Source organism: Clupea harengus, chromosome 1 (assembly GCF_900700415.2).
Source record: "Clupea harengus chromosome 1, Ch_v2.0.2, whole genome shotgun sequence".
Classification (NCBI taxonomy): Eukaryota; Metazoa; Chordata; class Actinopteri; order Clupeiformes; family Clupeidae; genus Clupea; species Clupea harengus.
Window position 1 is genome coordinate 5238210 of NC_045152.1, and position 10000 is coordinate 5248209.

Genomic DNA, 10000 nt, shown 5'->3' on the forward strand with positions numbered 1-10000 from the left:
TGACCTTTTTCCTTGTGCCTCCCCCCGCTTCTCTCAGGCCTCCACAGGTACAAGTCCAAGAAGAAGGCCTTCACCAAGTACTGCAAGAAGTGGCATGATGTGGGCAATAAGCTGTTGAAGGACTTTGCTTCCATGAAGTACTGCCAGGTCATCCGTATCATGGCCCACACACAGGTTGGTCCTGATGTATGCAACTTCTGTTGGACTACATTAGTATTCTGTTTAGGTTCTCTTTCGGCCATGTACCTTAGTCCCAAAAATGGGTTTCTTGGTAACCTTGTGGTTAAGAGTTCAGTGACTAGATCAAGGAATACCGCGTCAGGCATGGCGCCCGACTCTAATGAGGATTTATTCCGCTGCCTTCCTCTGAGAACACGTCCCCTCGGTGTCACACAAAAGCTATCTTAAGCCTTGGTACTTTGTCCTAGTGTGACTGCACTCAAGTTGGAATCGATTGTTAATTATTTAATGTTGACTGCAGGTGTTACGAGCCGTTGGCACAAAGTAGCTGCCCTGTAAGACCCATCGTTGTCTGCGTAAGGTGGCCTGCATCGGCGCATGGCATCCTGCCCGTGTGGCCTTCTCTGTGGCCCGTGCTGGTCAGAAGGGTTACCACCACCTGACGAAATCAACAAGATGGTAAGTGATGTGCACCAACACTTTAAGAATGCACAGGGTGTGCTGTACTTGGTAGGTTTAGTATGGTACTAAGTGTGTGTGTGTGTGTGTGTGTGTGTAACAGATCTACAAGATTGGCCAGGGCTGTCTCACCAAGGAGGGCAAAGTGGTCAAGAACAACGCCTCCACAGATCTGTCCAACAAGAGCATCAACCCCATGGTGAGTCTTAAATCAGGGCAGATTTTGTGAATACATATGTGTTATGAAGGCAATGGGATTTGTGATGTATTAATCCGAATATCGACCTTAAATATCTAAAGTTATGTAGCACTAACACTTACGACACTTGGCCTTAAAAATGGTTCTCTTGGGTGAGGGTGTTCAGTGACGAGATCAAGGAATACCGCGTCAGGCATGGCGCCCGACTCTAATGAGGATTTATTCCGCTGCCTTCCTTCTGAGAACACACCCCCTCTGGCATACCTGATCACCAGAGTATCATTAGAACAGTGGTTCCCAAATTGTGGGGCGTGCCTCCTTTTTAAACTGCAAATGTAGAAGCCATGTTCAAGAAAAGCCATTTCAAAGCTGATGGGCATCTGTGTATTAAAAGTAAAATTGCAAGTATAGTGGTGGTTGCATGCAATGGGAAAGATCTCATGTGCATGTTCTACCATTTGTGTCCAACCTAATTTGACACGTTTGTGTCTGCAGGGTGGCGTTGCCAGCTGTGGTGAGGTGACCAATGACTTCCTGATGCTGAAGGGCTGTACGATTGGAATCAAGAAGAGGGTGCTGACTCTGCGCAAGGTGAGGGGGAGGGGCACTGAAGAGGCCACTGCTCTTATGACCGAAGGCACGGGGTTGGCTTTTTCTTTTTTTAGAATGAAATCCCTTGACTGAATTTCTTTTTTCTCCAGTCTCAGCTTGTGCAGTCCAGCCGCCATGCTTTGGAGAAGATGGACCTCAAGTTCATCATCGCCACTTCCAAGTTGGGACACGGTTGCTTCCATACAGCAATGGTTAAGAAGGCATTCATGGTAAGCAAATTGCCTGTATTTACCTGGTCTCTCCAGAGGTTTGGGGCTTTTTGCCCTGTGAAGGATGAAATTACTTGTGTAGAAAAGACTGCTCTGGTCGTGTTGGGAAGCTGCCATTTTGGCCCATGAGCTGCGCAGGCTGAACCAGTGTGGTTGTGTCACCGACCAACACCAGACATATACAGTAATGCCAGCATGACTAGTCCAGAAGCTAGTGAATGTCAGTAGTTGACATTTGATTAGGCATCCTCTTGATGCTGCTTGAGGGAGACTTTGGCCTTTGCACTGTTCGTAACCTGCCTCAGTACCTAGTCTGAAGTTTGGGTTCCATTCCAGTGCCAGAGTAAACCCCGGTGAGGCAGGGGAGCGGTACCTGTTTGTGCTGTCTCCCTGTTCACTCATTGGGAACAGACACTTCCTGTAAACCTGCAACCCTGGTGTTTCCTTGGAATGCCCCCTTGTCCTTCTTGATTGACTCAATGTGTCTTTCTGTCTGCAGGGACCACTCAAGAAGGACCGCATGACCCGAGTTGGCTGGCTGTGGTCGCATGTACATTGTGTGCTGCAGCTATTCAATAAAAAGAAAAAAAGAAACTTGGTTTTTGTGTACACTTATTTGCCATACTGTGCTTGTAAATGTATCAAAGTGTTACTGTTCTGTGGTGTGCACACTGGGCCCTACACAGGAATGCAGTCTTGCATACTTTCATCTTGACTGTTGCAAGTGTGATTAATGGAAGTATTGCTGTAAAGTCCTCTGCATTTAATGTGTTGGAGTGATCTATTTAGTGAGAAGCGCCTTACCTCCAGAGACTAGTAATGTGACGGTTGGCCTGTTCTGGACTCGCAGGCTAAATGAAGATTTTTGAGCAACAGACTTGGTAGTTGGCCAAAATTGAGTTGGTTATTCTGAATTGGCTAGGCCTCTTGGTGATCACGAATGTTGCCACACAACGGGTAGTTTGGGTGGTGCACATGGAAGAACGTGATGCTTATTTGAAGTGACCGCTCTGAAGAGTTAACTACAATCTTGAGTGCACAGCATCTTTAATTATGAGCGCTTGAATACACCTGCAACATTTGGTTTTCAATCCTGTATTTTATCTGTAGTACATTTCTACATCCTGTGTCGGGAAACTTCTGATATACCTGTTGGCACTTCTGTCCAAGCCTCCTCTGTACCCCCCCCCCCCCCCCCCCCCCCACGCACTTATATTGCTCAACTCCTCAGGCCTGGCTCTGCTGCTGCTGAATCCAGATGACCGCTGACCACACAGCTGCTCCCCTTTCCCCGTCTTCGGTTAACGGTTAAGCCAGACATCATGGAACAAAAAAATCGGAGCTGTCTAAATACATGCTCCTTTTTAATTCTGCCATTGGCAAGATCCTCTATTAAGGCTAAAGCTGTGGTTGTTGGACTATATTTTTCATAGCATTTACATAACTGCTTACACCTTGTTAGGTGAGAACTGGAGTGAATTATCTCAGGAGTTACTCACACACAGAAAAGCCTTTTCCTGCTTACATGATTCATACAAGGTAAATATTAATACAAGGCACTTGATTATTCATTCATTAATAGTGTTTCGAAATTAATTCTATCACCTTGATGTGTTATTTCCAATAGGCTAAGGCCCATGTGTCAATACTATGCAAATAATTGTGAAATCCGACAGACTTGTTAACTAGTAATGTTGAGTGGTTGCGCTGCATGGCCTCTGAGTGTCGCCAACTGACAAAAAACATTGGACACGTGTGTACGCTAAACATGAAATCGGCGTGGAGGAATGCACACTCACGTTCATATCACTTTTGATACATCCGACCATGAACGTGAAAGATGGTCTTTGTACACGAGGCTTGAGGAGTTCAGGTTTAGAACTTTGCCAAACCGTTAATATTGTAATCGTTCCCACCCCGGTTTAGTCGATGTTTCACCATAATCCCGTATATAGCCTACAAGACTCAAAATCATAATTATCAAAACACAGTAAACAATATTTGAGACGTTCTTTTCTTTGTCTTTATTTTAGCAGATGGCAGGGTGAGAAGGCAGTTGTTAGAGGTTACATTAGGAGCGGGTTTGAATGGACATTTACATCAACTATGACTTCAACTGACATCACTGGTGTAACAAGCATCCTGATATGAGGGTGATTCAATTTAGGATTTTTTTTTTGTCTGTTTTCAGGAAAAATACCTTTAACATTACTTTAAACATAACTTTAAACATGATTAGAAAATAGAGACAGAGCCATAGGCACTAGGAATCACTTTTCTTCCATTTTGTGACAGAATCAGTTGCATAAACATTTTGATAAACCAAACTCCACCCCATCAGAAACACGCAAACAATTTGGTGGCATTATTGGAAGAAGCTCAGGACAAACGGAAGTTTCTTTACAATTGTTGTCTTTTTTTTTTCGTGCTGTTTTCAACCAACATGGCACAGTGATCTGGCACACAGCTACAGTGCATAGAAAAAGCAGGAGTACTGGTTACTGAAGTAGTGTATTGGTCATAATTACAGCATTTCAAAGCAGGGGGCGCCCTGACCCAACATCATTGGCCACTGAGAGACACACAGATAGTGAGAGACAGAATGGAACATACCTTCACAGCTCTAAAAATGTAGCATGTGACAATGCATCACAGTGGGGTAACCAAAGTAGTGGCACACAGGCGTTTTTAGAAAGTGGACAGGCACACTAGCGTGGAGCTGGCGGGAGTGATTTGGACCGAGGGCATTGTTGGCAGCTGTGTTCTCCCACACAGCAGCGTCACTGTCACCATCTCATCGGGTACTCTGCGCTGGCCTGGCACCGTTCCGGCCTCTAGCACACAGAGGGGAACTAGGCAAAGGCCCCTGTGTACAGCGAGCTGCTGCTTCTCACGCTAGACGGTACACACAGAGATGTCCCTCCTCCGTGCGGCCAATGACTGCCCAGACGAGGGAGTGACACATGGTGTGACTCATCCTCATCTGCCTACAGCCAGCAGCCCCGGTTCCACATTTGGTCTCCACATCAGAATCAGTATTTCTTTTTTTTCACTTTACAAAAAGAGAGAAGTAATTTTGCTTTTTGACATTTTGGGCTAACTCACTTTTAAGGCAAGCTGAAACCCAGAGAAGACCAGGACCTTCTATGCTAGGTCTGAGGCGTCCTTTGGTTAGTCATTAAGGGGGGTTGTGGTTGGGGTTAGAGAAGTTGAAGACACCCTTTGCTGGACCAGCATCTGTATGGTAGACACAGATGACAAGGTCTTGGTTTTTGCTTAACCGTTGCTTAGTAAAAATAAAAAATAAAGGCCTCTACATTTTTTTGTTTTGTTTTTGTTTGTTTTCTGAACAATTAGAAAAAAAGTGCAGCACATAGGAAGGGTCAGTATGCACAGCGAACAGGCACCAGGGGCTGGGGGAGGGGTTGCTCAAGTGGTGGCGCTTTTGTGTGTGTGTGTGTTCATAAAAAGAAGTCCAAATGTGCTGCATGCATGTCTGTTCTAGTATGGCACTGAGGGGAGAGGGGGTGGGGGTGGTGTGTGTGTGTGTGTGTGTTTGTAAGGGACATTGTGTGTGTGTGTGAGGACAAAGGGGGCCAATGAAGAGGACTCATGAAGGCTGAGACTGAACGTTACAGAACTCCTCTGGGCTTCATGCCAAAAGGCAGAAGAGTCCTGTGCTTTTATTCCCAACCATCCCCGCCTTCCCAGACCAAGCCACAGACTCGTGTGTGTGTCTGTGTCTGTGTGTCTGTGTGTCTCTGTGTGTGTGTGTGTGTGTGTGGGATTACCAACAGGAAACTGAGAAAGTATTACAATATGGAAGTGGATTGAACCCAAAATTCACAGAGATAATGTGTGCCTGAACACGAGAATGGTGGATTTTACAGTACAACATTGTGCACGAGCGTGCCTGCGTCCGTGTGTGTGTTGGGGTGTGGTGTGGTGTCGGGGGAGAGGGGGGTGGGGGTTGAGAGGGGTGGTTTCCAACAGGATCAGAGCCAGCCCCTTGCACTGAAGGCACCATGAAGGCTGTGCTTAAGAGGCGAGGTACCCGTCTGCATAAACAGAGAAAGGCAGGAGCAATAAAAACAGCACACACACACACAAACAAACAAATCAACATCCATCCTCACTTACAGTAAAGTATTACAGAGTAAAGGGGTTAGAACTGCACTGTGCGTAGAGGGAGGAAAAAGACCCTGTTTAAAACCAGGCCAGTGAGGACTGTACACAATGTTCTGGAAACCATGGAAATCGTGAGCGGTCTTCGTCAGGCCAGTTCCATCCCTTTTGTCTATACACCACAGAAACAGAGAGCTAGAGACAAATGGTTCAATTGGTACCTCGGAAATAAAAGCAGTGGTTTTTTGTCAGATGCATAGGTGCCGTCTGATTAAGTCACAGGAAACTGAACCCTGTGGCCAAGATCAAAACAAGCAAAACAAAAATATACTGAAGAATAGAAATGCTGGGTTAAAAACAAAAGAAAAGAAAAACAAAGAAAAACTAAATAAAACATGACTTCAAACACCACTGACCATTGCCATTTAAAAAGTAACCTTACGGAATTCAGGACCACTCTAAACAAAAAAGGGGAGGAGTCTTTGCTGGTTTTACAGGGGCAGCAGAGGACAGAGATTGGTTAAGGCCAGCAGCAGGAGGCCAATCAAAGTCCAGCAAGTCAAAATGTAAGCCGGTCAATCAGAGTGGCCAACAATTCCTTTGCCTGACGAAAGGATTTGAATGTTGGCTTTAGGAAAATAGAAGTGGTCATCAGGAGCCCTGAGAATACTCAAAACATATACATACTGGAACCTTCTCTTGCCCTGTGTGGCTGACAACAGTATGAATTCAGTTATTGTGTGTACATGTGTGCGTGTATGTTTACAAATATGCACACGCAATGTGGAACCCCCCCCTCCTCCCCCTCAAGAAAAAAAAGTTCTCAAATTGCTTGTAACATAAATCCACCAGAAACTTTTTGAAATATAAGTTAAGATTTTTTTTCTCATAGGTAAATATATTTATATATCCATATCTATCCATATATATGGACATATATAAAGAAATTCAAGATTTAATACAACTGATTAACCAACTACAGCTTTAAAAAAAAGGGCCTGGAAGGTCTCTTTTTCTATACAATAACTGTTTCAAAACACCAGAAGGTTTCTTGTCATCATTTATGAACCCTCACTACCCCGGCAGCAGCTCATTGTGACCCAGGTCAGCTATTAACACACATCCGCTGCTTAGCGAGTAGCTGGTCAGTGTTAAAAAGGCTCAAGAGGTGGCATTTAAGGACAGTGCTCTGATGTTTCCTACAAGACAGACGAACACAAAAAGAAAAGGGAAAAATAAAAATAAAAAGGCCAAAAACTTTTCACTATTCACTTTGCTTTCAGTTGCCGCTTGCATCAGTTTTTCAACTGGCGGAGAGGGAGGAGGAGAAGCTCTCAGGGGCTTCTGCTGGATTCCAGAGCCGCCACTAGGGGGCCCGAGGGGGAGTAAGGCAACGCAATACAGTTTGACACAACAATTACACTCTAAAAACAATCAATTAATCAATCAATCAGACAGACAGACAGAGACGAAACGGTGGTCCCTTCCGCATCAGCATGTGGCAAACGGTTCTTCGCCACTCAAGTCTCTGTGGGGGAGGGAAAGCGTGGTGGTTCCGCACATTTACAAAGTCCCCTCCGCCCGACACCCCTAAACCAGGGGTCAGAGCTTCAGAGGGAAAGGGACTACAGTGGGTTAAAAACAGGCACAAAGCAGAGAGGGAGACTTCTCCATCTCAGGGGGGGGGGGGGGCATTACAGGGATAGTGGTTGGACACGGAGGGATCAGGGAGAGGGAAAGCATGTGTGTAAGTGGTTGTATGTGTGTGTGTGTGTATGTGTGTGTGTGTGTGCAGAGGTGGACAAATCAGACAGAAGGGGCATGTGGGGGAGGTGGTGTTTGGACTGAGCTGGTGTGTGTGTGTGTGGAGAGGAGGGGGGGGGGTGTCATATGCATTGGCAACGTCACTGCAGCATGAGCTGCTTGAGGTTGTCGTGCAAGATGGTGTCCTTGACGTCGCGGAAGACCAGCCGGATGTTGGCGGTGTTAATGGCGGTGGTGAAGTGGTGGTAGAGGGGCTTCTGCTGCTGGTCCCGCCGCTTGCTCCGGAAGCACTCCACCAGGAACTTCTGCACGTCGGCCAGGCTGTGCGGGTCGCCCGTGTACTCGGGGAAGTAGTCCTTGATCGACACCGCCCTCACCTTCTCCTCAAGCAAGTCCGTCTTGTTGAGGAAGAGGATGATGGAGACGTTGGAGAAAACGCGGTTGTTGACGATGGTCTCGAAGATGCTGAGCGACTCCGTCAGCCGGTTGGTCTGTCTGTCCTCCATCAGCACCTGGTCGAACTCGCTGGACGAGACGAGGAAGAGGATGGAGGTGACGCTGTCAAAGCATTCGAACCAGCGCCGCCGCTCCGACCGCTGGCCCCCGACGTCCACCATCTTGAAGGGCACGTTCTTTATCTCAAAGTCGTACTCGTGGATGCCCTTGGTGGGCTTGCGCGCCAACAGGATGTCCTGCACTATCGGTAGATAGTCCTGTGGAGGACACAGACACAAAGACATGGGTTTGAGTGGGAAAATGCCATCACTGCTTTGTGTGTGTGTGTGTGTGTGTGTGTGTGTGTGTGTGTGTGTGTGTGCGTGTGTGTGCGCGCATGTACATACTCCAATTCAGTATGCGACCACACAGTTTTGCTTCAAACACAGAAACAAAGCGACAAGAGAAAAATATCTTTTACTAAAACAAAACAGCTTCTGTTCTGAGTGAGAAGGCACCAAGTGTACCATTACTCAAACAAGGAGCCAAGAGGAACTTATTTTCAGTGTCATTTTGACAAACTCACATTAGCCAGTTTCAATTCTTTGTTCGAAGGCCTCCTCTTGTTCCCAAAATCAATTCATAAATTAGGACCCCTAGTTTCTCACACTGAACCAAGAGATCCCTCCAGCAATCACACACAGCACCCCAACACCCCAACACAAAACAGCAATCACACACAGCACCCCAACACCCCAACACAAAACAGCAATCACACACAGCACCCCAACACCCCAACACAAAACAGCAATCACACACAGCACCCCAACACCCCAACACAAAACAGCAATCACACACAGCACCCCAACACCCCAACACAAAACAGCAATCACACACAGCACCCCAACACCCCAACATAAAACAGCAATCACACACAGCACCCCAACACAAAACAGCAATCACACACAGCACCCCAACACCCCAACACAAAACAGCAATCACACACAGCACCCCAACACAAAACAGCAATCACACACAGCACCCCAACACCCCAACATAAAACAGCAATCACACACAGCACCCCAACACAAAACAGCAATCACACTCACAGCACCCCAACACAAAACAGCAATCACACACAGCACCCCAACACAAAACAGCAATCACACACAGCACCCCAACACAAAACAGCAATCACACACAGCACCCCAACACAAAACAGCAATCACACTCACAGCACCCCAACACAAAACAGCAATCACACTCACAGCACCCCAACACAAAACAGCAATCACACTCACAGCACCCCAACACAAAACAGCAATCACACACAGCACCCCAACACAAAACAGCAATCACACACAGCACCCCAACACCCCAACACAAAACAGCAATCACACACAGCACCCCAACACAAAACAGCAATCACACACAGCACCCCAACATAAAACAGCAATCACACACAGCACCCCAACACAAAACAGCAATCACACACAGCACCCCAACACAAAACAGCAATCACACACAGCACCCCAACATAAAACAGCAATCACACTAGGGCTGAACGATTAATTGCATTTGCGATTTAATCGCGATATGATAGAACGCGATTTTCTAACGCAACGTTCGCGATAAAAAAAAACGTGTTCTAAAATTTTTTTTTTTTTAAAAATAAGATGGTACATTTTGCACACAGTGTTTAAAAAGTGCATGCCTAGTGTTTATACTTAAAATTACTTTTTTTAAATTACTTAAATGCACAGTGGCAAAGCCACCGAGTTGTTGTTCTTGTTTCTGTAATGAGCAGTTAAATAAAAATGTAAAATGTGGGAAAGAATATTTTACACTAAATGTATCTAATATTGTGTTGGTCATATTTAAATCATTCATTACGTTTTGTTGGGGAAAAAAAGAGGATAAAAAAAAAAAAATCGCATATTAAATCGCAATCGCAATATTTTGGTTAAAAAAAAATCGCAATTAGATTATTTTCCCAAATCGTTCAGCCCTAAATCAC

At 45.8% G+C, this 10000-nt stretch overlaps 3 protein-coding genes and 3 non-coding genes across 6 annotated transcripts in view; 4 read left to right on the top strand and 2 right to left on the bottom strand.

Annotated features, from left to right (window-relative positions):
• dus1l (dihydrouridine synthase 1-like (S. cerevisiae)) overlaps positions 1-152 on the bottom strand; it is a 4606-nt gene extending 4454 nt beyond the window's left edge. Inside the window, exon 1 of the mRNA XM_031577075.2 lies at positions 52-152. Within this exon, the coding sequence (XP_031432935.1) occupies positions 52-152 (101 nt within the window). The remainder of the gene's footprint in view (positions 1-51) is intronic.
• Positions 153-286: 134 nt separating this feature from the next.
• On the top strand, positions 287-377 carry LOC116222729. The gene has a single exon (XR_004164760.1). It is a non-coding gene; the product is annotated as a small nucleolar RNA U83B (small nucleolar RNA).
• Positions 345-2758, top strand: LOC105899877 (60S ribosomal protein L3-like). The gene is made up of 5 exons (XM_031575455.2): positions 345-639; positions 743-838; positions 1334-1429; positions 1540-1659; positions 2159-2758. The coding sequence occupies exons 1-5, from the start codon at positions 559-561 to the stop codon at positions 2372-2374; spliced, it is 609 nt and encodes a 202-aa protein (XP_031431315.1). The 5' UTR covers positions 345-558; the 3' UTR covers positions 2375-2758.
• On the top strand, positions 996-1087 carry LOC116222727. Its single transcript, XR_004164758.1, has one exon. It is a non-coding gene; the product is annotated as a small nucleolar RNA U83B (small nucleolar RNA).
• Positions 1940-2072, top strand: LOC116222722. The gene has a single exon (XR_004164755.1). It is a non-coding gene; the product is annotated as a small nucleolar RNA SNORA54 (small nucleolar RNA).
• Positions 2759-3659: 901 nt separating the features above from the next.
• Positions 3660-10000, bottom strand: part of gna13b (guanine nucleotide binding protein (G protein), alpha 13b) — a 32314-nt gene continuing 25973 nt past the window's right edge. The window contains exon 4 of the mRNA XM_012827227.3: positions 3660-8261. Within this exon, the coding sequence (XP_012682681.1) occupies positions 7689-8261 (573 nt within the window). The 3' untranslated portion in view covers positions 3660-7688. The remainder of the gene's footprint in view (positions 8262-10000) is intronic.

What these genes read in the sequence shown, in the direction of transcription:
- LOC105899877 (XM_031575455.2), top strand. Translation starts at nt 559, where the DNA reads ATGGCATCCTGCCCGTGTGGCCTTCTCTGTGGCCCGTGCTGGTCAGAA. An exon ending in CTGACGAAATCAACAAGATG is followed by an intron (nt 640 to 742) that starts GTAAGTGATGTG and finishes TGTGTGTAACAG; the next exon opens with ATCTACAAGATTGGCCAGGG. An exon ending in ACAAGAGCATCAACCCCATG is followed by an intron (nt 839 to 1,333) that starts GTGAGTCTTAAA and finishes TTGTGTCTGCAG; the next exon opens with GGTGGCGTTGCCAGCTGTGG.